The sequence below is a fragment of the Rhinopithecus bieti genome, unplaced genomic scaffold (genome assembly GCF_001698545.2).
Source record: "Rhinopithecus bieti isolate Rb0 unplaced genomic scaffold, ASM169854v2 scaffold_25940, whole genome shotgun sequence".
In the NCBI taxonomy this organism is placed as follows: domain Eukaryota; kingdom Metazoa; phylum Chordata; class Mammalia; order Primates; family Cercopithecidae; genus Rhinopithecus; species Rhinopithecus bieti.
The window spans coordinates 1,600,949-1,628,050 of NW_016811810.1; the positions used below are offsets into that span (position 1 = coordinate 1,600,949).

The 27,102-nt window shown below is 49.2% G+C and overlaps 1 protein-coding gene across 5 annotated transcripts in view; it reads left to right on the forward strand.

Moving 5' to 3' along the window:
• The window catches only part of DENND3 (DENN domain containing 3), a 68,201-nt gene that overhangs the window by 9,482 nt on the left and 31,617 nt on the right, over positions 1 to 27,102 (forward strand). For all 5 annotated transcript variants that reach the window (XR_001889749.1, XR_001889750.1, XM_017895122.1 and 2 more), the window contains exons 3-10: positions 3 to 118; positions 3,154 to 3,296; positions 6,581 to 6,692; positions 13,952 to 14,071; positions 14,729 to 14,947; positions 18,941 to 19,062; positions 23,777 to 23,932; positions 26,715 to 26,811. Coding sequence is in view for 3 of the 5 variants with exons in the window: in XM_017895122.1 (XP_017750611.1) it covers positions 3 to 118; positions 3,154 to 3,296; positions 6,581 to 6,692; positions 13,952 to 14,071; positions 14,729 to 14,947; positions 18,941 to 19,062; positions 23,777 to 23,932; positions 26,715 to 26,811 (1,085 nt within the window). In the remaining 2 variants the exon portion in view is untranslated. The remainder of the gene's footprint in view (positions 1 to 2; positions 119 to 3,153; positions 3,297 to 6,580; positions 6,693 to 13,951; positions 14,072 to 14,728; positions 14,948 to 18,940; positions 19,063 to 23,776; positions 23,933 to 26,714; positions 26,812 to 27,102) is intronic.

Sequence of the window (27,102 nt, forward strand, 5' to 3'; positions counted from 1 at the left end):
AGGGGGTGTGTGCGTGGCCACTGAACCCAAGGAGGATCGCGTCCACTTCCTGGTGCTGACCGATGTCTGCGGGAATAGGACCTATGGCGTGGTGGCCCAGTACTACCGGCCCCTGCACGTAGGTGGTTCCCGTTACTCCCCTCTGAAATTGGGTTTAGATTTTTTATTATGGTGAAATACACATAACACAACATTCACCATTTTAACCATTTTAAAGTGTGCAGTTCTGTAACATTAAGTACATCCACAGCATTGTGCAACCGCCACCAGTGTCTGGGTCCAAAACGTTTTCATCATCCCTGAAAACCCCATACCATTAAGGCTTCCCCCATACCACAGAGTCTCACTCTGTCGCCCGGGGTGGAGTGCAGTGGCACCGTCTCAGCTCACTGCAACCTCCGCCTCCTGGGTTCAAGTGGTTCTCCTGCCTCAGCCTCCCGAGTAGCTGGGACTACAGGCGCCCACCACCAGGCCCAGCTAATTTTTGTGTTTTTAGTAGAGACGAGATTTCACCGTGTTGGCCAGGCTGGTTTCGAAATACTGACCTCAGGTGGTCCACCCGCCTCAGCCTCCCAGAGTGCTGGGATTACAGGCGTGAGCACTGTGCCTGGCTGGCTAATCCCCTTTCTGTCTCTGGATGTATCTATTCTGGCCACTTCGTGTAAGTGGACTCCTACAACACGTGGCCTGCTTGTCTGGCTTCTTCCCCTTAGCATGTTTTGATGTTCATGTGCGTGGACGCATGTGTCAGTGCCCCGCGGCCTTTTATGGCTGAATGACATTCCATCGTTTGGATGGACCGCATTTTATTTCTCCATGTATCCGTCGATGGACCTGTGGGTTGTTTCTGCCTTTTGTCTTTGGTGTGAGCGATTGGGGTTTGGACTTGACAGCATATTAGGTCTGTCACGCATATTGCGAGTGTTGTGTGGGTAGGGCCGTGTGTGTGAATCAGAGGGCCTTTGGGGAGCTTGTAGGGGAAATGATGTATCCAAAGGTGCAGGGTGACCAGCTGCACACGTCCAGAGGGTTTCCTGAAGCAAAAAGTGAGCCAGAGCCTTAGTTTAGGTGCCCTGGTGCCATGAAGGGAAGTCTGTGAGTTCCATGCAGTCGAGAGAAGTGGCTGGCCTGGATTCCCTCGGAGCCCAGGGCACGTGTTTTCTTTGTTGATAGAAGCGTGCTTACACATGTGACACTGAGTGTTGGGAGGTGTGAGGTATAATCACATGGATTCTGTCCCTGGAAACTCATGGGGCAGCACTGACAGGTCCGGATGTTCTTACTGAATATGCAGGAGCAAAACTTACTCATTGATGCTCCGAATGCATAATCTTATGTTTTTGGGAGAGGTCATTTTCACAGTGTGCTGAGAGCAGAACCAAGGTCAGATCTCGGGCGGTGCATGCAGGGGACCGGCGTCTGCCTCTGTGACCTGGCTGCCAGCAGTGCCTGGCCTTTCTTCCGGGGTTATGTTAATGGAGGGATGAGAGGAAGGTGGAGAATCCTGCCCCTCCATGTAGCCAGTGTTCCAGATGAGAAAGGATCCACAATGTTGGATCTTTCAGAAAAGCACCTTGGGAGTTTGTCTGTGAAATAACACCTACCAGGAGCAACAAGCATGTTATTTTCGTTATCATGAAATACACATGTTAAACAAAGGAGCAACCCCTCTGGTTTGCATCAGTACAGCAGATGCCACTGTTCCCACTTTGCCGGCCTGGCGTGGGCATGCCTGGCCCCGCTCCTGCCCTCCTAGCAGCTGTGTAGTTTCGGGGTGTCCCGAGGCCCCACAGCACTCACCTCCCCTTCTTCACCATGTATATGGATGACCGCTATATCTATCGTTCTTTCTTTTTTTTTTGAGACGGTCTCGCTGTGTCGCCCAGGCTGGAGTGCAGTGGTGCGATCGCGGCTCACTGCATCCTTGATCTCCAGGGCTAGCTCAAGTGATTCTCCCACCTCAGTCTCCTGAGTAGCTGGGACCACAGGTGCGCACCACCGTGCCCAGCTAATATGTCGTATTTTTTGTAGAGATGAGGTCTTGCTATGTTGCCCATGCTGATCTTGAACTACTGGAATCCTGCCTCAGCCTCCACAAGTGTTGAGATGACAGGTGTGAGCTACATGCCCAGCCCGCAACTATCGTTCTATTGATAACACAGCCCCAGCCCCTCTCATACACTCTCCTCTGCCTTTCCTCTGACATGACACTATGTGACTTGAGGGTGGGAACCATATTGTGTCTGGGTAGCTGCAGCTCCCCCCGGCTACTGTAACAATAGCAGCAGCCGCCGCACAGCTGTGAGCAGCTCAGCACCAGGCATGGCGTAAGCACTTTGTGTAGAGTCATTCATTTAATCCTAACCACAATGAATGAGGTTGGGAAATGACAGATGGAGACATGGTGGCAGAGACAGATTAAAAGACCTGCCCAAGATGACACGGCAGCAGGCAGGGTTGGAATTGAGTAGACTGACCCTCGGAAAGTGGATGTTTATTAAATTTGGCTAGATAAACAAATGATGTAGCTGACTATTTCCTGGACGTCTCCCTTTACCTAGATATCTTATAGGTACCCTAAATCCAGTCAGTTCCCACACTGAAGCTATCATCATGCCCTTCCATCCCTACAAAAAACCCCAAACTGACAACACTTCCCCAGGGCCCAGTTGGTGAGCCCCAAATACTTTGCCACTTGTAAGCTCTGCAGTGTGCTGGGTCTTCTAGAGCACGACCGCTGTGGCTCCCACACAGACTGAGGCCTCCTCTCCTGCTCTGTCCTCCTGGGCACATGTGGGTGCCGCTTCCTGTGCATAGCTCCTGCATTTTCCCCCCTTGTAAAGCAGAGTCCTTTGTGTGTCTTGGGTCTTACTGTGTTCTAATCATGCATTCCTTCTTATCTCAAGGCCGTCAGCTTCTCTGGGGCAGGAATGCATCTTGCTCTCTTTGTAGCCTCAGCACCTCAAATGGTGCAAGCACCAAACAGGGACCCCGTAGACTTTGACTGGAGGGCCGGTGCTGGCTTGGACGCGTTGCAGGGGTGGGGATGGTGGACTCTCAGCTTGTTCTGTGCTGAAACATGACCCCACTGGAAACAGATACTGGAATTGCCAAGGTGGGGAGATGACAATGTCACTGTTGCTTTTCATGTAGGATGAGTACTGTTTCTACAATGGCACAACGCACTGGGAGCCGTCCTGGCCGGCTGTGGGTGCTGCTGGCTGCTTCGTGCCCTACGCCGTGTGCGTGGTCTCCAGGTTCCCCTATTACAACTCCCTCAAGGACTGCCTTTCCTGGTGAGCTGGGGCACCGGAGGCTGGGGGTGGTGGGGGGTAGCTCTCTGTGCCTCTCCTGGTGAGCCAAGGGACTAAGGGGCTGGAGGTGGTGGGGGTGCAGCTCTCTGTGCCTCCCCTGGTGAGCTGGGAGACCGGGGGCTGGGGGCGGTAGGAGGGGCAGTTCTCTGTGCCTCCTAGGCTGCTGCTTAAGGCTGGGGGCAGTGGGCAGGGGGGTGCGGCAGCAGGCGCTCCTCTCTGTGACTGGTAACATACGGTAATGGCATGGTAGGAAAGGGATAAAGCCACACTGTGGGAAGTAAGGTTGATGTGCAGGATTTTCATTTTGTTTAGATTTTCACAAAGAGGCATATATTAGGAAAAACTCTTTTCCTAGCTGAGAATATTAGGAGGCTGCTGTTTGTTCTGATGAGGTTTATTGACATTTTAAAGATGACCTTGGCTGGGTGTGGTGGCTCACACCTGTAATCCCAGCGTATTGGGAGGCTAAGATGGGAGGATTGTTTGAGCCCAGGGGTTTGAGACAAGCCTGGGAAACACAGCAATACCCTGTCTCTAAAAAACAATTTAAAAACTAACTGGGTGCGGTGGTGCATGCCTATAGTCCCAGCTACTGGGGAGGCTGAGGCAGGACGATGGCTTGAGCCTAGGAGTTCAAGGCTGCAGTGAGCTGTCATTGCACCACAGCACTCCAGCCTAGGTGACAGAGCAAGACCCTGCCACCTTGTTTTGTAGAACCTGTAACTGTCTCCCTGCTGATAGTAAGTAGAAAGGCTGAGGACGTAAAGAACTTTTGAAAAATCAGAAAGACATCGTGTAGAACCCAGTAGGCTCTCGTTATCAAAGGATGCTTTTGTGACTTCGGGGGCTGTAGTCTGAGTTCAGACATGGTCAGTCCCAGTGGGCACTTGTGCATGGAGCCGTTTCTTTTGAGTCTCGTAAAGTTACAGTCTTAGAATTTGTACTTGTTTGATTAAAGGCCGAGGAGAAAGCAGTTAACAACAGTTCACTTTGTGTCATTGTGCTGGAGAATGAGCTATGGCAAATCGCTGAATGGGTACTATTCTGTGTCTTGCAAAGCACAGTCATTTGAGAACTTCTGCCTTGACCAGAGGGATGAGCCCCATGGAGGGTGAGCCGGAACCTTACTGTTCACATCAATGACCCGTAATTCAAATTCCAGCACTTCAGTGGTTTACTTCTTAAAATACAACTGGCTTTTGGACATAGTTTGGGTCTAGTCTACATTTTATTGCCATAGAAAAAAAAATTCTTTTTTTTTTTTTTTTTTTTTGAGATGGAGTCTCACTCTGTCGCCCAGGCTGGGGTGCAGTGGCCGGATCTCAGCTCACTGCAAGCTCCGCCTCCCGGGTTTACGCCATTCTCCTGCCTCAGCCTCCCGAGTAGCTGGGACTATAGGCGCCCGCCACCTCGCCCGGCTAGTTTTTTGTACTTTTTAGTAGAGACGGGGTTTCACCGTGTGAGCCAGGATGATCTCGATCTCCTGACCTCGTGATCCGCCCGTCTGGGCCTCCCAAAGTGCTGGGATTATAGGCTTGAGCCACCGCGCCCGGCCGACATAAAATATCTTTGAGAACAGAAAGCTGACTGGGTCGTAGTCAATGAGCAGGTGAATTGAGCATACGCATGTTTGCTGAATGTCTGTCACCAGTGCCCAGGAAGTGACAGAGTAAGCCCGGACATGGTCCCCTTTTATTTACTAACTGATGATCTTCATTACTTGAAGGTAAACAATGTTTTCACTAATCTCTAGTTTCCTCTTGTGTAAAATGTAGATGGTTACTTCCACCTTTTGTTAGCTGAAATGAATGGGTGGTGGCCAGACAGATGCCCTTGGAAGACAGGAAGAAAGGAGGTGTTGTGATTGGCAACAGATATCCTCCTGCTAGACATTAATGCAAACACATATATAACTTGAAAAATGTGCTCATTTTCATGCTTCTTTCTTTCTCAGTGCCCGTTACTGTGTGATCAGAACTAGAAGGGGCAAAATACGGAAAGAGAATGCAGCTGAAAGAGGCAAATGACAGAAATTCAAATTGCAGTGTGACAACACGAATTTGTAGTTTTAAAAAAATCGGTTCTGTTAGCGTGATAATATGCCAAATATGTCTCCACGTGGACAAAAAATAGGCAAGAGTATATTTAATTGTGTTTTGGGAATCAGAGTATGGGCAGTTGTTTTTTAAATTTTTATTTACAGATTTTTTTGAGAGACAAGGTCTCACAGTCACGCAGGCTGCAGTGCAGTGCCACTATCGTAGCCCACTGCGTCCTCACACTCCCAGGCTCAAGTGATCCTCCCAGCTCCATCTCCCAGGCAGCTGGGACTACAGGCGCGCACCACCACACCAGGATAATTTTTAAATTTTTTGTAGAGATGGGGGGTCTCACTATTTTGTGTAGGCTGGTCTTGAACTCCTGGCCTCAAGTGATTCTCCCGCCTCGGACTCCCAAAGTGCTGGGAATACCAGTGTGAGCCACCACACCCACCTCTCTTGTAGTTTTTTTTTTTTTTTTTCTTTTTTTTGAGACAGAGTCTCACTCTGTCCCCCAGGCTGGAGTGCAGTGGCACTATCTCGGCCTACTGCAAGCTCTGCCTCCCGGGTTCACGCCATTCTCCTGCCTCAGCCTCCCGAGTAGCTGGGACTACAGGTGCCCACCACCATGCCCACCACCATGCCCGGCTAATTTTTTGTATTTTTAGTAGAGATGGGGTTTCACAATGTTAGCCAGGATAGTCTTGATCTCCTGACCTCGTGATCCACCTGCCTCGGCCTCCCAAAGTGCTGGGATTACAGGTGTGAGCCACCGCACCCGGCCCCTCTTACAATTTTAAATTGTGTACAGTACTTTAAAAGTCAGAGTCCATTTTGGAAACAGACTTTTTCAAGCACTCTCCTTTCAGAAGTTTGTTCTTTTATTCCTTACTGAGGTAAAACACACATACAGAAAAACGCACAAATTCCAGTGATTTTCCACAAACTGAACACACACATGTAACTAGCACCCAGATGAGGAAACAGAGCATGACCAGGCCTCCCCCTTTGAAAATAAACCTCCCTTTGTGCCACCTTTCAGGCACTACTGCCAACCTGGGGCCACTCTGCTGCCGTCCAACAGCTTGGTGACTCTGCTCTTGATGCCAGGTCTTGGAGCCACTGCTGCAGACCCTGGGGAGATTCCAGTGTGATTAGAAACGCTAAGGATGACAACTGGGTTCTCATTTTTATTTTGCGGTTTGATTTTTGTTTTCTGAATTTCAGTTTATTGGCTAATCTAAAGCTTTGTAAAGATTTTGAAGTTGACAATCCTATAAAAGATTTTGCTGCGAAGCTATCTTTGATACCGAGCCCGCCACCTGGACCACTCCATTTGGTAAAGTATATCTGAAAATTATATTGTTTTCTCTTTGCAAATAGTAAAAGTAAGACGTTGAAGATAATGTAAATGTTTAAAACTATTTCTGAAGTTATAGCTGTTGTAAATCTAAAATAAAATTCTAAGCCTCCTCCCCGCCCACAGCTGACTGATTGAACCCCCTTTTGGCCAAGGGGCCCCCAGAGAAACCCAAAAAACAGAATTATTGGCCGGAATGGAAGGGAGATCAGACATGCCTGGTTCTACCCTCTCCCTCTCGCGTGAGTGTGTGGGGTGTTTGTGTATAGGGTTGTAAACTAAAACTAAAATCCTAAGCCTCCCTACCGACTGAACAGTTCCCTCTTGGCCAACGGGACCCTAGAAGAACCTTAAAAATGAAATTCCCAGCCATGACAGGAAGGAAGGTCAGACATGCCTTGTTATGTCTGCTCCCTTTTGGAGTTTAGGCACCGCTGACCGGCGTTAGGTTAAAATGGAGATCCTGAGACCGACAGAACAGACTCTCTGTGGCCATAAGATTCCAAATTATGAACAAAACCTAAGGTCACGCAAAGCAAGGGTGAAGTCACTCCGCACCAACCATAAGGGCTCCTTAAACAGGTATAACGTAGCTTACTTTCCAACCTGACTCTGCTACAGCATCCATGACAGATAGCAGACCCTGAAGAAAATCAAAGTATTTTACTGCAAAATATGTTGCTTTGACATATTTTGAAATGGCACTACAAAGCTATCTTTTTTGGGGAAATTTGCATCTGTAGAGAATCTATTCATGCAGGCAGGTCTGCCTTTCTCAGCCTTTCCCAGATCTAGGAGCGATGAACTGAGAGCCTGACACTTTTAAAGTGTGAAAAGAGACATTCACCATCTCTTCCCTCCGAGGGCTGCCACCTGTGAGGTTTCCTTTATGTAACAAGGGCCTCGGCCCCACACCCCCTTATCTTGACTCAGTCCTTCTTTCCCACTGACTTCAGGTCTTTAGACAGTAGCTCAACTTTCTCAACCAATTGTCAAGTCAAGAATCCCTAAAACCCATTTATGACTTATGCCCTCCTTCCTCTTTGAGATGCCCCACCTTTTTGGGCCAAACCAACATCACCCTCCATGGACTGATGTATGTCTTTGCCCGTCACTCCTGTCTCTGTAAAATGCACAAAACCAAACTGTAACCCGGCCATCTGGGGACCACTCTTCAGACTGTTCCCTAGGCCGTGGCCACTCAGAATAAACCCCTTTAAAATATTTTAGAGAGTTTGATTTTCCCATTAACACTGTGCTTACGTTATGTTTCTCAAGGTCCTTATGGAAACATGTTATATACTCTTTCTAAAGGTGAAAAGTTAAATATTTAGACTTGAGTTTTGCACAGCGGCCTGTGATAAACAGAGCTAGTAACATGTCGTGGGTACTTCAGTGGTTAGCACATCAGTTCATAGCTCCCTATGCAGATAATACATGGACACCTGAATCCTTTGTAGAATAATGTATTCAAATTACAGATTTCTCATTTATTTGTTTATTTGTCTTTAATATTGGATATTGTGTTTCGTTTTTTGTTTTTTGTTTGTTTGTTTGTTTTATAGGTGGAGTCTTGCTCTGTTGCCCAGGCTGGAGTGCAGTGCACGATCTCGGCTCACTGCAAGCTCCGCCTCCTGGGCTCAAGACATTTCTCCTGCCTCAGCCTCCTGAGTAGCTGGGACTGCGGGCGCCGCCACCACTCCCGGCTAATTTTTTGTATTTTTAGTAGAGATAGGATTTCACCAGGATGGTCTTGATCTCCTGACCTTGTGATCCGCCTGCCTCGGCCTCCCAAAGTGCTGGGATTACAGGCGTGAACCACCGGGCCCGGCCTGGATATTGTATTTCATTTGTTAGTGTTTTCTCTTGTACAGTGTGATTAAAGAGAAGTAACTGGTTTTATATTTTTTGTTACTCTTAGATGTAGTGCTGTGTTATTTAATGAACAGTCAAACACTTCCCAGGCTGGTTTTTTTTCTGAGAGATGTTATTGGTGATTTCAAGACACAGGGTTTGGGGTTAAGTGAAGCTGGAGATGTGGCTGGCCGCCTTCCCCTTTTGTTTGTTGAGAAACATGTCAGGTTGCTCAGCTCCGTGAAGAAACCCGTTTGACTCAGCATGTTCCAAACTAATTTTAACCGTACTTAGGATGCTGCTTTTTATTTTTTCCTTTAATAGACACCTGTCAAACGTCTCAAAATGTTTAGTAAATGTCGATTCAGTTTCATTATGTTAGTCCTCTGAAAGATTATATGTCTTAATCTTGATCTTCTACATTTTTCTTTACGGACAATGGAAAAAATAAGTTTCTCATATCAGAAGACACATGATCATGAACTTAAAATGTGCGTTTTTAACATTACCCCAACCCTACCAGTCTGCTGGGTGGAAAATCCTATCGGCGCATTCCAGTCCAGATACAGAGCAGGCCGCAGGTCTCCATCAGCTCTGCTCCCAGAAGCCTTTGTAGGGAATGTTTATTGGCTATGTGTTTTGTACATCTGTTTTATGTGGATCGTTGGCATTTTCTTGTCAACCGTATGTGCAGTGAAATCATCAAAGTTTATGTTCTTGTTCTGTAGACTCAGCAAGTATTTACTGAGAGCCTGTGCGATCAGTGAACAGAGCCAGACCTCTGGCTCCAAAGCAGTCTCAGGGTCAGCAGTAATGAGCTGCACTCGGCTTTTGAACATAAGGAATGAGCGCGTAGCACTCCCAGCGCTTCTCCATGTCTCCTGGGCTGATGACTCTTGGCTCCTTGATCTCGACGCACCCGTGAGGAAGGTGACCGAGGGTCGCCGCTGGCTTGCTCTTCCCTCATCCATTCCATCCATCACTCAGCCTGGCCGGACTACCTTCAGCGTTCCTTTCCAGTTTGCCCGTTTCCTTGCTGCCACTTCATTCTGGGTCACCAGCTGCTCCCCGCTGCGTGACTTGGGGACCACTGGCTTGTCTGCTTTGGTTCATTCTTGGCCGTTCCCTTTGTCCTCTGCACAGTGGCTGCAGAGATTATTAACACATGGACGTTGGGCTTTGCTTCTCTTCCCCAAGCCCCACAACAGTTTCTCATCGTCTGCCTTCCTCACTCCTGCAGCCCGGACCCTGTCTCACTGTCCAGCTCTGTTTTATGCCACTCCCCATGGCGTGCTGCTCTCCAGCCTCACTGGACTCCTGTCCGTTCCCTGAAGGTACCGCCACAGGGCCCTTGCACACGCTGTTTCCAGAAACAGTGTTTCCTCTGTTTTCTTGTGGCCAGCTGTGGCTCATCTCTGGTCACTCTCAGCGGTCAGGTCTTCGGATCGTCTTCCCTGAGTGACCCCCACTCCCCATCTCTCTGATAGCACCTGGTTCTCATCCCACAGACAAGGGCACAAGCCACAGTTTGGTAATTAGGAGCTCTGTGCGTGTTCTATGTTGTTTAAATGTTCATCTCCCCCCATCCAGACCTGAGCTGGAAACATCAACTGTAGCTGCATGACGGGTGAGGCACGTGCCCAGCACACTGCATATCCAGAGGCTTCACAGCCAGGCCTGGCACAGGGCCTGCCCAGCAGTGAGCTGTGTGGTGGGCGAGCGCATGCAGGGATACCTCGGGTTCCAGTGCTAGCCAGTCAGTGCCTGCTGATCTGTGTCCTGTGCGTGTGTCTAAATGACACAGTGTCTAAATGAGTGACTCAGTCTGTATCGGGATTGAATCAGTGCGGCTCTCCATATCAAGTCTAATTAGCTACTGGCTCTAAGTTGGTATAATGCTCGTGATCTGTTTTAGGGAATGTCATATATGAATGTTGATTGTTTTGAATAAATCTAAGAGGTCAGTGTAGGCCAAGGTTCTCATCTGGTGCAGGAGCTAACCCAGCCGTATTTTCTAGAACCCACTGCAAACAAGGTAGTTTCGAGGCTGTTTTAGAGAGCAGCAGTGAGACGGGTCTTGTGCTTTGAATGTGTGTGTCCATGTCTAGGACTTCTGGTCTAGGTTCTCTCTGATCTATGCTGGTGGAAAGGAGGGAGGAGAGAGGGGGCCCCATAGCACAGGGAGTAGAGGAGAGGGCCGTGCCCTGTGCCTTGGTTCCCTGGTTCCCGTTCAGCTCCCTTCCTCTGATGGTACATGGACCACCAGCTGGAGCAGGGCAAAGACTAGAAACAGCCCCACTCTGCGCTCATCTGCCTTTTCTTGCCCACCAATGGGACTGATTTTACTTGCTTTGCAAATCTTGGGCTTAATTGGGTGTGCAGAATCACACACACACACACACACACACACACACACACTCTTGTACTGTACCTGAGTCATTTTCTATGTTGCTTTATATGTGACACCTGCTTTTTCCTGGGACTCAAATCAAGCTGAGATTTGGAAACTGTTTACCTTAAACATCTCTCTCCTCAGTCTCTTCCTCTGTGGAGTGGGTGAGATAACAGCCCACTTCAGAGAGTATGAATATTATATGCTAGAAAATCTCTAGTGTGCACCTGAGACCAGCCAAAGGCTGGTGGAGTGATTAGCATTTGTATTTTTTTTTTAATCTTTAATTGGATAGCTGGTTGACACATTTCTTTTTATTTATTTATTTTTTTGAGACAGAGTCTCGCTCTGTTGCCCAGGCTGGAGTGCAGTGGCGCGATCTCGGCTCACTGCAAGCTCCGCCTCCTGGATTCACGCCATTCTCCTGCCTCAGCCTCCCTAGTAGCTGGGACTATAGGTGCCCACCACCATACCCGCCTAATTTTTTGTATTTTTAGTAGAGACGGGGTTTCATTGTGTTAGCCAGGATGGTCTTGATCTCCTGACCTCGTGATCTGCCCGCCTTGACCTCCCAAAGTGCTGGGATTACATGCGTGAGCCACCATATTTTTTGAAATATTTAAAATGTTTCACGTAAACTTGACATTTATTAATACTGTGCCACAAGTTGGATAATTTAACTTTGCTTTCTTTTCTTTTACATAAAAGAACTTTATTAACATAAATGAATCTGCCTTTATTTATTTATTTATTTATTGAGACGGAGTTTCACTCTTGTTGCCCAGGCTAGAGTGCAATGGTGCTATCTCGGCTCACTGCAACCTCCACCTCCTGGGTTCAAGCGATTCTCCTGCCTCAGCCTCCTGAGTAGCTGGGATTATAGGCATGTACTACCATGCCTGGCTAATTTTGTATTTTTAGTAGAGACAAGGTTTCTCCATGTTGATCAGGCTGGTCTTGAATTCCCTCAGGTGATCCACCTGCCTCAGCCTCCCAAAGTGCTGGGATTATAGGCGTGAGCCACCGCACCTGGCTGAATTTGCCTGATTTTTTAACATGTCTTGCTTCTGTAAACAAATTGGTAACAAGAAAGCAAAGATACCCAAGCACAGTAGGTCCTTAGTGTGGCTGGCAGGTTCTCAGAAACTGCAACATTAAGCCCTGGGTCACAAAATCAATTTCACCGTCAACTAATTGATACAGACAAGAGTTAAGTTCCTATGGCATACTACCAGTCATAAAAACATCACCGAACTTCTAAATAAAGACCCAAAGCACTTCTGATATTAAACATTGAAGTAGATGGGAGTTGTACACACATTTAAGAACAATTGACTAAAATAAGGAAGAACGTCATTTACCTGCTTATTGCAGTTCAGGGTTGAGGGTGGGCAGAGCCCATCCCAGCAGCTTAGGGCCAAGGCAAGAACTAGCCCTGGCCAGATGCTGTCTCATGGCAGGGCCAATCCCACGCTCTCCTGTGCTTGCTCACACCGGGACCTGTCCGCATGGGCCGGTTGGGCTTCAGGATGTGGCAGGAAACCAGAAGACCTGGAGAAAACCTAGCCGGGCACGGGCACAAGGAGAATGTGAAGATGCCCCCCGCTGGGACGCAATTCCTTTTTCTTATCAACATTCTAACAAAATGACGTTATTCAAGGACCTGCGTCTCGTTAGGAAGCAACGCTGGTATCCCCACCACCAAGAAATTACCACCTTTCCTTGTTTTCAGTTTCTCGTGTGCAGGCATGCTGAGAATACAGACTTGGGTGACTGGGAGAAAGCAGGGCCACTGGAGACCTTGTTTGTGACCTGTTCCCCCAGCCAACCTCGGCTCCACGCTTCTCTTGATGTCTCACTCTCCCAGGCGCTCCCTTGATGGAGTCTCAGCCGTCTGCTCTGATCACGTCTCTCCTCTCTGTCTCCCTGTGCTTTGCTTATACTTAGATCCGTCCATTCCGCTCGTTTCCTGGAGCTTTGGGTGCCGAGCCGGGTACCCAGCATTTCCTGAGGGCCTCCCACGTGCCAGCACCCGGGTGGCGGGAACTCGCTGTTGGCAGCCCGTTTCCTGGCAGGCTCAGAAGCCCTCCCTCAGTGAAGGAACTGAACCTCCTCCTCTGGATTTCCTCCGCCAGGTCCAGCTGCGTCTCAGTAGCCATTCTGTGAATACAAAATTTGAACTGAAGTGTGACTTCAAAGTAATACATTTAGAAAAATGTCTTTCTTAAAATTTTAACTGTACATGTCTTGAAGGAGCTTTGACTATTCAATTGAAAATGTTAAGAGAATTCATAGCATGCAGTAACTAAAAAGAATATATAATACCTAAGAATAATTTGAACATGATTGATTTTGAATTTGTCTTAATTGGGACAAATATCTGCTTTGTGGTTTATCTCTGTCTAGGCAATGAGTAGTCTGCTGATTAATTAGAGCTTAAGGAATTTTGGCTTACTTAGAAAAAGACATTAAGTACTTAATTTATGTTTGAGCCTTTATCGGCAGTTCTGTGTATCTCTAGACCATTTGGTTGTTCTGCACAATTTAACGTGGCAGCCTGTGTCTTCAGACACATTTTCTTTTTTTTTTTTTTTTTTTTTTTTTTTTTTGAGACGGAGTCTCGCTCTGTCGCCCAGGCTGGAGTGCAGTGGCCGGATCTCAGCTCACTGCAAGCTCCGCCTCCCGGGTTCACGCCATTCTCCTGCCTCAGCCTCCCTAGTAGCTGGGACTACAGGCGCCCGCCAGGTCGCCCGGCTAGTTTTTTGTATTTTAGTAGAGACGGGGTTTCACCATGTTAGCCAGGATGGTCTTGATCTCCTGACCTCGTGATCCGCCTGTCTCGGCCTCCCAAAGTGCTGGGATTACAGGCTTGAGCCACCGCAGACACATTTTCTAAGTCTGTTGCCCCGGGCGCCGAAATAGTGACTCTAGTGCATGTCAGCCTCTGCCCGGAGCAGCTCTCTGAACTAATGGTGGGAACTGGTTGTCGTAGGTATTTAACATGAAGCCGCTCCAGATTGTGTTTCCTGCCCGAGCAGACCCCGAAAGCCCCATCCTGGACCTGGACCTTCACCTGCCCTTACTGTGCTTCCGGCCTGAGAAGGTGCTGCAGGTGCGCATCGCTGCCCGACCAGCACGTCTTGTGCTCCCTGGCTCGGTGGGGCCTCGGAGCAATGATCAGAGATGATGAAGATGCGAGTTTATTCCACAATGTACCGACCGGTATACTCGAAGCGTATATTATTATTTTTTAAAGCCAGCGTTCCCTGCAGTGCATGGTATTTGCAAATGGCACTCTTTGCAGGTTCTCAGGTGGCTTTTGTTTGGCAGATGGAGCTGAGAGACCAGGGAAGAGCCTGCAGTCAGTCTGGTTTTGTTGGGTGGTGTGTTTATGAGCATTTTCTCTTTATTGTACTGAATCAGAACTGTGTACATGGGCCGGTGCAGTGGCTCGTGCCTGTAATCCCAGCACTTTGGGAGGCCGAAGTGTAAGGATTGCTTAAGGCCAGGAGTTCGAGACCGGCCTGAGCAACATAGGGAGACCCTGTCTCTACAAAAAAAATTTAAAATGAGCTGGATGTGGAGACACGTTCTTGTGGTCCCAGCTGCTGGGAAGGCCAAGGTGGGAGGATTGCTTAAGCCCAGGAGTTCAAGGCCGCAGTGAGTTGTGATCACACCACTGCACTCCAGCCTGGGCAACACAGCGAGACCCTGTCTGTACCTTTGTTTTTTTTAAGCGTGTACTCAGTGCGGCGGGTTCTCCCCTCAGATCCTGACATGCTTCCTGACAGAACAGCGGATCGTCTTCTTCTCCTCGGACTGGGCTCTGCTGACGCTGGTCGCCGAGTGCTTCATGGCCTACCTGTATCCGCTGCAGTGGCAGCACACCTTCGTGCCCATCCTGTCGGACCAGATGCTGGATTTCGTCATGGCCCCCACGTCCTTTCTCATGGGCTGCCATCTCGACCACTTCGAAGAAGTCAGCAAGGTTAAGTAGTGAACCTTTGATTTGGAATGCTAAATTCCTGTGAGTCCATCACGGGGACACATGGGAAGACGCGTCTGACAGTGCTCTGCGGTGAAGGCGGAGTCTGCACACCTCAGAGAGGTCTTGGGTACCGTGAGAAGCGGCTGTTCTCTGACTGTGTCATTGTCCTGTGGCAAAGCCGGGACCCTTTAGTCTCCTAGTGGAGACAGGCCGGTGAGTGTGCCCACCTCATTGTCCCGGTGGGGGCCGAGTGAGGCGGTCGCCAGCCCGGGCCCACAGCAGGGAGGTGTTCACAGGTGCTGCTGTTGCGGCCCCTCTGTGCATCTGACACAGCATGTTTTTAGTCGGTGAGCTGATGGATTCGTGCTAAATCTTGTGGTGATGCCAGGAGGCGGACTGGGTTTGGTTTTTAAAAATAGCTTTATTGAGATACAATTTACATACCTCAAAGTTTACCCAATTAAAATGTATGATTCAGTGGGTTTTAGGATATTTGTAGAGTTGTGTAACCATCCTCCGCCCTCCGATTTTAGAAGGGAAATTTTCATCACACGTTAGCAGTCAGCCCCCAGGGCCTGACAGCCACGCCCATGCGCTTTGTCTCTGGGTTTGCCGGTTCTGGACCTCTCGTGGGAACAGAGTCGCTCCACGCATGGTCCTTCCATCTGGCTCCTTCCACTTCGCATCATGGTTTTGAGACTCCTCCACGTGGTAGCATCTCTCAGCACTTTATTTTTATTGCTAACTAGGGTTTCATTGTATAAATAGACTGAATTTTGTTCATCCACTCACAATGAGGTCGTCGTGATAAAATCTTCATCACATTGTTCAGTGATGACCGTGCGGGTTGTTTACACCTGTTGGCTGCTGTGAACACTTGTGTGCAAGTTTTTGTGTGGATGTGTGCTTTCGTTTCTCTTGGGTGTGTCCCTAGGAGTGGAATTGCTGGGTCTTAAGGCAGCTCTTTGTTTAACCCTTTGAGAAACTGCGAAGCTGTTTTTGCAAAGCGGCCATGCCACTTTACACTCCCACCAGCAGTACGAGGGTTCCAGTTTTTCTCCTAACGTCCTCGCCAGCGCTGGTTGTTGTCTGCCTTTTTAATTGTAGCCCTCCCGGTGAGGAGGAGCTGATATCTCACTGTGGTTTGATATGCACTTCCCTGGTGACGAATGATGTTGAGCATCTTTTCCTGTGCTTATTGGTGGTTCGTACAGGGTAGGTTTACATTTAACTTTCCATTTTGAACAATATCTTTCTTTTTTTTTTTTGAGACAGAGTCTCGCTCTGTTGCCCAGGCTGGAGTGCAATGACTTGATCTCGGCTCCCTGCAACCTCTGCCTCCCGGGTTCAAGTGATTCTCCTGTCTCAGCCTCCCAAGTAGCTAGGATTACAGACACATGCCACCACACCTGTCTAATTTTTGTATTTTTAGTAGTGATGGGGTTTCACCATGTTGCCCAGGCTGGTCTCAAACTCCTGGCCTCAAGTGATCCACCCACCTCAGCCTCCCAAAGTGCTGGGATTACAGGCGCAAGCCACCATGCTTTGCCCCGTTTTGAAAATTTCTAAGTGTCCACAAAAATAGAAGAACACAGCATGTGTCATGCGCCCCTCACAGTCTTCAGCCTGTTGCCGGCTTCGCAGTCACCCCCAGCCCTGCTTTTCCCAGAGCATTTTGAAGCAAATCCCAGGCTCCAGATGCTTCCCCCACAAGTGTTGGGAAGGGCCCGTTGGTTGGGCCTGGCCAGGGTCCCCGCTGCAGGGGAGAACAGTGCTTGTGTGTTCCTGCCAAGGCGAGTGACTCACTGGGGAAAACACACTTCAGGAAAAGGCCAGGCAGACCTCCGTGGAAGGAACGGAAAAGCGTCATCCATCCTGCCTCGCAGACGAGGAGAAAATAAGCTGTGTTCTGAAGTTTAAAGTTGTTTCTTTTTTTAGTCATTAGGGGAACAAAATCGTGTTTCAGGCTGTTTTAGGAGGACAGCTGTTTTTACGTTAGCCTAGCAGTTCCAGTCAGCAGTGGGGGACACCTTTGAGGCACTTACCTGTTGTGAAAAACTTGAGGAGAAGCAGCTGCTCTTCTGGGTTTGTTTGGGTGTTTTGGTTTTGTTTTTTGTGGCTGGCGGTGGGATCTGCAGGAAGGAGCTGAAGTGATCCTATGTGCCTCTACAAAACCCTCTTGCATCTCCCAAAGATGCTGGGCGTTAACACGTCCAGGGGGCCAGCTGCGCGCCTCGCTGCTTTAGCGTTTTGTGTATTTGCCTTGTAAGGTTTTGAGGCCAAGAATGTGTTTGCGCGTATTTCACGTAGCCACCTGAACTGCACTCTAAAGGGTGGGTCCCAGAATGAGAGCCGGGGAGTCGGGGCCTTCCCCAGGAACCTGGCATCGCATTCCGGGGCTGTTGAAGTGTGGGGTTCGGGCACATGACTCAGTATTTGTGTACTCTGTCACAGCAGCCTCTCCAAGTCATCAGGTGCATATCTCAAACATTCCAGGGTTGTGTGGTCTCTTAGCCCAGGCTCCTGCCCGTGCTCCTGTGCTTGGAGGGGCAGAGCTGGCTGGGGAGCTGCGCCAACACAGTGGACATTAGAGGTTGGTGGTGCCCTCACTGGAGTTCTGGAATGCTACCTGTAAGACTCCCAAAAAGCAGTACATGCAGTGTTTATACCAGGGTAGGAGAAACCTTGACAACAACATGTATTGGAATCTTTTCTTTCCTTTTTTTTTTTTTTTTTTTGAGACGGAGTTTCGTTCTTGTTGCCCAGGCTGGAGTGCAATGGTGAAATTTCAGCTCACTGCAACATCCGCCTCCCGGGTTCAAGCGATTCTCCTGCCTCAGTCTCCTGAGTAGCTGGGATTGCAGGCACACACCAGCATGCCTGGCTAATTTTTGTATTTTTAGTAGAGATGAGGTTCCACCATGTTGGCCAGGCTGGTCTCAAACTCCTGACCTCATGATCCACCCGCCTCGGCCTCCCAAAGTGTTGGGATTACAGGTGTGAGCCACCGCGCCCGGCCTGTATGGAATCTTCACTGAAAGAGAAAGGCATATGGGTAAGCAAAATGTGGTCTTTCCACATAACGGACTGTTCAGGCTGAAGAAGCAAGGGCGCTCTGACACATGCCACAGATGGGTGGGCCTCACAGAAGTCAACGCGGAGTGAAATAGGCCAGTCCCAAAAGAACAAATGCTGCTCGTGAATCTACTCATTTGAGGTCCCCAGAGGAGTCAAATTCATGGAGACAGAAAGCAGATTAGTGCGCGTGTGGAGGGGAGGCTGGGAGCTGTGCTGGATAGTGAGAGTTTGTTTGGGATGATGAAAGTATTCTGGGATGGATGGGGGAGATGCTTGCACAGCCACTCAAATGCACTTACACTGTCGAGCTGTACCCTTAACAATGGTTACATTGATACAGTTTATTTTACCACAATTAAGAAAAATAAGAGAGAGGCATATTTAATCAAATTTAGCCCATTAACGTAGCTCATGATATATACTAGATTTTTGTGTAGAAAATATGAGGCTATGTGTGCATTTATTTTATTTTATTATTATTATTATTTGAGATAGGGTCTCACTCTGTTGCCCAGGCTTCAGTGCAGTGGTGTGATCTCAGCTTACTGCAGCCTCGACCTTCTGTGCTCAAGGGATCCTCCTGCCTCAGCCTCCCGAGTAGCTGGGACCACCGGCACGTGCTACCACACTCGGCTAATTTCTTTTAAATTGTTTGTAGGGACAGGGTATCACTGTGTTGCTCAGGCTGGTCTCAAACTCCTGGGCTCAAGCAGTCTGCCTGCCTTGGCCTCTCAAAGTGCTGGGATTGCAGGTAGGAGTCACTGTGCCCGGCCTATGTGTGCATTTTAAAGAGGGTCATTTAATTAATGATGACACTGTCTTAGTGAACTCAAAACATATTTATGTGTTTTCAAAGAGGTATACAAATTCTGAGATTCTTCTGTCAATCTTTACAGATGATTCCTTGTTTTCTAGGAAGCTGACGGTTTAGTTCTGATAAATATTGATCATGGGAGCATCACCTACTCCAAGTCCACGGACGATAATGTGGACATTCCTGATGTCCCCCTCCTGGCGGCCCAGACGTTTATTCAGAGGTAACGGGAACATTAATAGGATGAATTTCAGACTGTCTTTGTTCAGATTCTGTATTTACCACTTCAAGTATCTTTTCCTGTTTTATTTTCTTATTTTTATTTATTTATTTATTTATTTTTTTGAGACGGAGTCTCTCTCTGTCGCCCAGGCTGGAGTGCAGTGGCGCGATCTCGGCTTTCTGCAACCTCTGCCTCTGAGGTTCAAGCGATTCTCCTGCCTCAGCCTCCCAAGTAGCTGGGATTATGGGCGCCTGCAACCACGCCCAGCTAATTTCTGTATTTTTTTAGTAGAGACGGGGTTTCACCATGTTAGCCAGGATGGTCTTGATCTCCTGACCTCCTGATCTGCCCGTCTCGGCCTCCCAAAGTGCTGGGATTACAGGCTTGAGCCACCGCGCCCGGCCGCAATTTTATATAATTGATAGATGTTTTATGTATTATAGTTTGGAAATTATTTGTGAATTTTTTTTTTTTTTTGAGATGGGTCTCACTCTTGTTGCCCAGGCTGGGATGCAGTGGTGCAATCTCGGCTCACTGCAACCTCTGCCTCCCGGGTTCAAGTGATTCTCCTGCCTCAGCCTCCCAAATAGCTGGAATTACAGGTGCTTGCCACCATGCCTGGCTAATGTTTGTATTTTCAGTTTTTGCCATGTTGGCCAGGCTGGTCTTAAACTCCTGACCTCAAGTGATCCGCCTGCCTTGGATTCCCAAAGTGCTGGGATTACAGGTGTGAGCCACCACGCCCAGCCATGAATATTTTGAAATGAAAGTGATTTGTCTTTATTCCAATCTTGTCTGAATATTAATTCAAGTCAAGAGACAGTGACATCCCCCAGGAAACCTACCCAACCTCTGTCCTGTGCCCCAGGATCCTGTGCCTGTGATCCTTGAAGTTCCCTATCCATTCATTCATTCATTTGTTCATTCATTCATCCATTCATTCATTCATTCATTCATTCATTCACTGGATGTGTATTGCATCCCCATCATATACCCGGAATTGGGCAGTGCCTGTGTACTAATGACAGGACAGCCATGGCCCCTGTCCCATGACCTCGTCAGTCTGCTGGGTTCTGATGGGTGTGACCCATTCTCTCCGAGCTAGAAATTGTCCATTTCTTTCACTCCTGGCACTGTATTGGCACTTTCCTTTTTCTTTTTCTTTTTCTTTTTTTTTTTGAGATGGAGTCTCACACTGTTGCCTGGGCTGGAGTGCATTGGCGCCATCTTGGCCCACTGCAATCTCCGCCTCCTGGGTTCAAGCAATTCTCCTGCCTCAGCCTCCCGAGTAGCTGGGATTGCACCTCCATGCCTGGCTAATTTTTTGTGTTTTTAGTTGAGATGGAGTTTCACTATGTTGGCCAGGCTGGTCTTGAACTCCTGACCTCGTGATCTGCCTACCTTGGCCTCCCAAAGTGCTGGATTACAGGCGTGAACCACCGTGCCCGGCCTGGAACTTAATTTTTTCGTAGTGTTTTATAGTTTATGTTTTCTTTCATCTCTGTTACTCAACCTCATTGGCTTAGATCAGGCGTCAGCAAACTTTTTCCAACAAGGGTCAAATAATATTTCAGGCTTTGGGGGCCCTGAGGTCTCTGTCGAGGTGGAGAGGCTTGGCAGGGATTTGGTCGGGGAGGGTGAGAGGAGGTGTAGTTGCTAATGATGTCAGGACGGAGGTGTTGGGTCGTCTTGGGTGTGCCCCAGGCAGTGACTCAGCTTCGGTGCCGGGGCTCTCTTGGGGTTGCTCTGTGGAGCTCATGTTTCCCTTCAGCATTTTATAAAGTGATAGCAGGAGAGATCCTGCTCTGGAGTCCTTACAACCTATGGGATCCGACTGCAGTCAGGCCCCAAGTGCGGGTTATGGAGGTCATGCTGGAGGGAGCAGAGCGCTGAGGCTTTTTGCAGACAGCCAGGCTGTACTTGCTTCTGGTGAAGCCTGTGATGCAGTCTGGATTTGGGTCAGCAGTCACTTTCTTCTCCTCGCCTTCCTTTGTCTTTGTGTTGGGAGGAGTGGGAAGGGGGAGGGCGGTTTCTGGCCTGGCCTTTCACCTGGCTTTTCTGATTTCTGACCCTTACCTTGGTGTGGATTATTCCTTCTACCTGGAAGTTTTCTGTAAAATGTTTAGGAGAACTACCCTTGTTTTTTTTGGAGATGGAGTCTTGCTCTGTCACCCAGGCTGGGGTACAGTGGCATGATCTTGGCTCTCTGCAACCTCCGTCTTCCAGGTTCAAGTGATTCTTCTGCCTCAGCCTCCCTAGTAGCTGGGATTACAGGCACCCGCCACCATGCCCGACTAATTTTTGTGTTTTTAGTAGAGACAGGGTTTCACCATGTCGGCCAGGCTGGTCTCGAACTTCTGACCTCAGGTAATCCACCTGCCTGGGTCTCCCAAAGTGCTCAGATTACAGGTGTGAGCCACCACACCCGGCCGGAGAACTACCTTTATTATTGTTCTTGCATCTTAAAAAATTCCCTAAGGCCTTAAAGCCAAGCGATGGTCTCGCACAGGCAAGGTTTGTTTCTGTTTGCTTGGGCTGTGGAATCGCTGGCTCTCCTCCCCAGCCAGGGCCACCTGAGCAGCCGTTCTGTTGGCAACTGTCGTCTGCGTGAACTTTGAAGGAGACACGTGCTTTCCCAGTCTCAGCTGCTTTCTGGTAAGCCACAGCTGCTTCCTTGACTTTTAGAGTGTGGCATTCTGTAACAGAACGGAGCTTTGTGAGACTGTGGTGGGGCTCTGAGCACTTCCAGGAAGGTGGGCTCCGCCTGTTTCCTTATCTTCTTGTTAGAATTCCGGAATAGGGACGCACACGGTGCGGAGGCTGGACCCCGCTTTGGCTAGATCCTCCAGAATGGGGGTGCAGGATGTTGTGTCTCCCACAGTCTCATTTTTGGAGACTATTTTATAAACACGAGCTAATCCGTGTGCCATGGGTGACCTGTCTGTAAGAGGCCTCTGAGCTCATGATACGGGCTGTGGGCTGCAGTGTGTGTGGGAGGCGTCCTCAGGGGGCTCCGGAGTGCAATGTGCATCTCTCTGCACCTGGGTGTGTGACTGGGAGGGACAGGGCAGCCCCCTTCTTCCCCGGCTTTCCTCAGCACCCTTGGTTCTTGGTCACTCTCTGCACCGCTGTCTTCGTCTCTGATGGAAGCCGCTCTCTCCCTGGGCAGCAGGGACAGGGTCCCCAGCTCAGGGCTGTGCGGGCTGCGTGCTTGGGTGAGGGAGGCACAGGATCCCGGGGGAGGGGATGGCCGTCTCCTTCAGACCCCACTGTCCCTGCACCAGAAGATGCAGAAAGAGGAGCTGCGACTCCAGGTGGCATCATAGCCCTTTTTGCATGAGGGAAGTCATCAACATTTCTTTCCCTGGCATTCTACGTGTTCTTCCAGATGAAAGACCAGTTTAGTGCTGGTAAACAGCGCAGTTCTTGAGACTCCTCTAGGCAGGGGTAGTTGCCCAAGTCCCTCCCGTGAGTCTGCTCAGCCAGGGCTGGGCTGGCCCCTCAGCATGTTTGGAGAGAACCCTGGTCCTGGCTCTGGCGCCGCCTGCCTGCCACTCCCCTGGTGGGCCACTCCACCCAGTATCCCGTTCTTCCCTTTTTCTATCCCTGTCTCCAGGAGGATCAGGCAGCGGCAGGGGCCTGTGGCCAATGCGCCCTTCCCATCACAGAGAAGATTGGCTCCTGCAGGCCGTGCTGACCCGGCCCACACCCTCCCCCACCCCGGCCACCATGCTGGGCCGCACTGGGTCCATCAGGTCCCCGTCTGCGTCTTCCTGTCACATCTCTGGTTCCAGGTCATCTCCTGGGAGAACTCTTCTCCACCCGCTCAGTCTGACCATCATGTATCTCTAGCCCATCGCTCTGATGTGCATCTCTGCCTGATGTCCCCATTATCTCCTGTTTTCTTGATTTGTCTCTTTTCCTACTTCCTCCCACTCACATGGAAGTGCCATGCAGGCAGGAGCTTGGCCTGTGTCCACCACCCCTCCCGAGCACACAGATCAGTGTATGGCAAAAGTAGGATATAGTAGGTGCTCAAGAAATATGTGTGACCAGATATGCGTTGGTTCTGTTTATTTTGTATATTTCTAACGTCCCTCTAGACATGCAGCCTTGAGTGGTGTTGGGAAGGCCAGGGGTCCAATCTCCATGGTGACTAAGGGTTGACAGATATCTGTGAGTTCCTGTCCCTGAGTGAGGCCCTCTGGGGTGAGCCTGTGGCCATGTCCTGGTGGGCCAAGAGTGGTGACACCCAGGATGTTTGTTGCAGGGCACAGAGGGGCATCTGATCCTGCCTGGGCTGGAAGTACAGAGGGGAAGCCAGGGAGGAGCCGTGACTGTCCCTTCTAGGCAGCCCTGAGTGACCCGTCAAGAGGCAGCCTTACCTGGAAGCCTTTGGTGTCCTAGAAGGGGGAGTGCCCTCACTGCAGTGGCAGGATGGGAATGATCTGGCCTGGGTGAAGTGTGCGGAGTCCAAGTCGAGGCCCATGTGTCAGGTGACCCACCCGCCTTGGCCTCCCAAATTGCTGGGATTACAGGCATGAGCCACCGTGCCCAGCCCGTGATGCACTTTTAACGATCACCCGCCCCTCAAATTATTGATCTGTATTTGAGCCTGCGAAGTGTTCATTTACCTGGCGGGCTGTGTGCCGCTGGTGAGCGGCCATGGCCAGCGGCGCTGGGGCTGAGCCAGCTTCGGTCTGCCTCCTTCCAGGGTGCAGAACCTCCAGCTCCACCACGAGCTGCATGCCGCCCACCTCCTCTCCAGCACAGACCTGAACGAGAGCCAAGCCCACCGGCGGGCCTGGCAGCAGAAACTCAACTGCCAGATACAGCAGACCACCCTGCAGCTGCTTGTGAGCATCTTCAGGTACGTGAGAGAATGTTTCTGGCGTCCATGAGGAGGTAACCAGCCAGTCAGCCATTCCATGGGGATCGTGCACCCTGCCCCAGAGGGCAGGCCATGGGCACCATCTGCCTGGCAAACACGAGCGATCCCCGCCCCGCCAAAGCTTTTCTTGTGACTGTTAAAATCAGCAGTTATGGGAAGTTTGTTCTTTTGACTCTGACCCTGCCTGTGCCTTCCTAACGCCCTCTCCTGGTGACCCCCTGCAGGTGGCTGTTTTGGGACAGCCCTCTAGGAAGACGCAAATCTGACAAACCTGCAGGGAGCACCTGTCACTCTGGCCTGTGCTGGCTCCGGTCTCTGGCTCAGTCCACGGAGGGCTCTGTCCCAAGAGGCCTGCATCCAGGGGCTAGTGAGGGACAGACAGGCCATTTTGATGTGACTCGTAAGCTAGATGATGAAACCATCTATGGGAGAGCCACAGGACGGGTGGGGCACTCAAGATGTGCCCGTTAGTGAGTTTTCTTTCTCCTCATTCCAGGAATTACTGCATTAGCTGCCTCCTGCACGCTATTGCTTCCCCAGCGCTTGAGCTAGAATTGATTAAGTGGACAAGCCAAGTGTGTGTATTTCAGTGTGATACAGTGAGGTATTGAGTTGCTATTTCTGGCGTAAATATGCGGTCACTTAAGGAATGTATGGCAAAAATGATAGCTTCATAGATAAGTACTTGGTAATACAAAAGTCTTTGGGCCTTCTTCCACCCTTTCTCTCTTTCTCTGGCAGTGTTCCTCCTCTCCTTCTCACTGGTTGCTCCCTGAGTCCAGGAGGCACCCCTGAGGCTAGCCTCATCTGTTCTTGAGGGGCCTTCTGCTTTGGGTTAGCACAGAGTCTGCTGGCTTGATTGTACTCTGTGTGATTATTTCAAAATGGAAATTTAAATGGCCTTTTTTTTTTTTTTTGAGACAGAGTCTTACTCAGTCACCCAGGCTGGAGTGCAGTGACGCCATCTCGGCTCACTGCAACTGCCGCCTCCCAGGTTCAAGTGATTCTCCTGCCTCGGCCTCAGAAGTAGCTAGGACTACAGGCACACACCACCACGCCTAGCTAATTTTTTGTATTTTCAGCAGAGATGGGGCCAAAATGTGGCCATTTCGCCGTGTTTGCCAGGCTAGTCACCAAATCCTGACCTCAGGTGATCCTCTTGCTTTGGCCACACAACGTGCTGGCATTACAGGTGTGAGCTACCGTGCCTGGCCTAAATGGCCTATTCTTTTGATGTATTTGTTTGCATAAAGCGAATAATTTATTAGGAAAAAATGGGATGGTGTATTACAGACATGTGATATTATCTCTGCCCAAAGAGGCATAATTAGTGTGGTCCTAAATGTGTTGTTTTCCTTTTGTTCTTTGAAGATGAGATATTTTATGAACAAGTTTTTTTTTTTTTTTTTTTTTGAGACGGAGTCTCGCTCTGTTGCCCAGGCTGGAGTGCAGTGGCGCGATCTTGGCTCACTGCAAGCTCCGCCTCCAGGGTTCACGCCATTCTCCTGTCTCAGCCTCCCAAGTAGCTGGGTCTACAGGCACCCGGCACCATGCCCAGCTAATTTTTTTTTGTATTTTCAATAGAGACGGAGTTTCACTGGTTTAGCCAGGATGGTCTTGATCTTCTGACCTCATGATCCATCCGCCTCGGCCTCCCAAAGTGCTGGGATTACAGGCATGAGCCACCACGCCTGGCCTTTTTTAAATTTCTTAATATTTTACAAGCTCAGTGAGTTGACAGAAAAGCAGACTAGTCCCAGCCACTTGAGAGGCTGAGGCGGGAGGATCCCGTGAGCCTAGGAGTTTGAGAACAGCCTGGACGACATAGCAAGATCCTGGCTCTTTAAAAAAAGAAGCAGAAGATATGATTGCAGATGATAAAACTTTATTTCCCCTGGACGAAATAACTTATTCTCTCAAGGAAAACACTAAACAGATTATGTACTGAATATGCCCTGTAAGGTTGTTCGTTCTATTTGTATATTACTTTAGATCTGGGAGATCATGTGCTAAAATCTCGATGGGTTTATAACGTGATCTGAGGAAACTGGGTACAAAGAGGTGAAGTGGGCCAGGCGCGGTGGCTCATGCCTGTAATCCCAGCACTTTGGGAGGCCAAGGTGGGTGTATCACCTGAGGTCAAGAGTTTGAGACCAGTCTGGCCAACGTGGTGAAACCCCATGTCTACTAAAAATATGAAAATTAGCCAGGTGTGGTGGCGTGTACCTGTAATCCCAGCTACTTCGGAGGCTGAGGCAGGAGAATCACTTGAACTGGGAAGGCAGAGGTTGCAGTGAGCCAAGATTGTGCCACTGCACTCCAGCCTGGGCTATAGAGCGAGACCCCATCTAAACAAACAAGCAAACACAGAGCTGAAGTGACTTGTCTGGGGAGGCTGGCGGCCAAGCTGGTTAGCACTTGCAGAGTCTGGCTGCCCCTCTGGGCTCCCCACCCTGAACTCAGTTTCATGTGTGTGAACTACAACTGATTTTTACGTCTTAATTTGCATAAGGAACTGGTGGGCTGGAGGAAGGTGAGAACAGGAACACTGCCTCCTGGAGTTTCATTCTAGTTGGGGGAAATTTATGCTTGACCACGAAAGACATCCATGTCGTATCGTTTTGGTAATCAAGAATCTTTCTGAAGAACACAGCTTTTTCAAAGTTTGTATCTCTTGTAACCATTTTTCTGCTACTAAAAGTGGTCTTTTTTCATGTATTTAAGAACGTTTTAGCACTCAGACTATCTTTCTCTTTGTCAGGGATGTAAAGAATCATTTAAATTATGAACACAGAGTCTTTAATAGTGAAGAATTTCTCAAAACCAGGGCTGCAGGGGACCATCAGTTTTATAAGCAGGTGAGAGCTGTGGGATGTGGGTGTGCCTGTGTGTGTTCAACCCATTATCCTTTTCTGTATTTCAATACTTTTCAAAATAAATTTTCTCAGGTGTATCAATTTTTCCAAAAAGTTTGTTTTAGCACGGTTCCTTTTGGCCACGTGACTCTCCCTCTTTTTTAAAAAATCAGCTTTTAAGAGTATAATTTACTTATGGCCAGGCACAGTGGCTCATGCCCGTAATCCCAGCACTTTGGGAGGTGAGGCGGGCAGATCACTTGAGGTCAGGAGTTTGAGACCAGACTGGCCAAC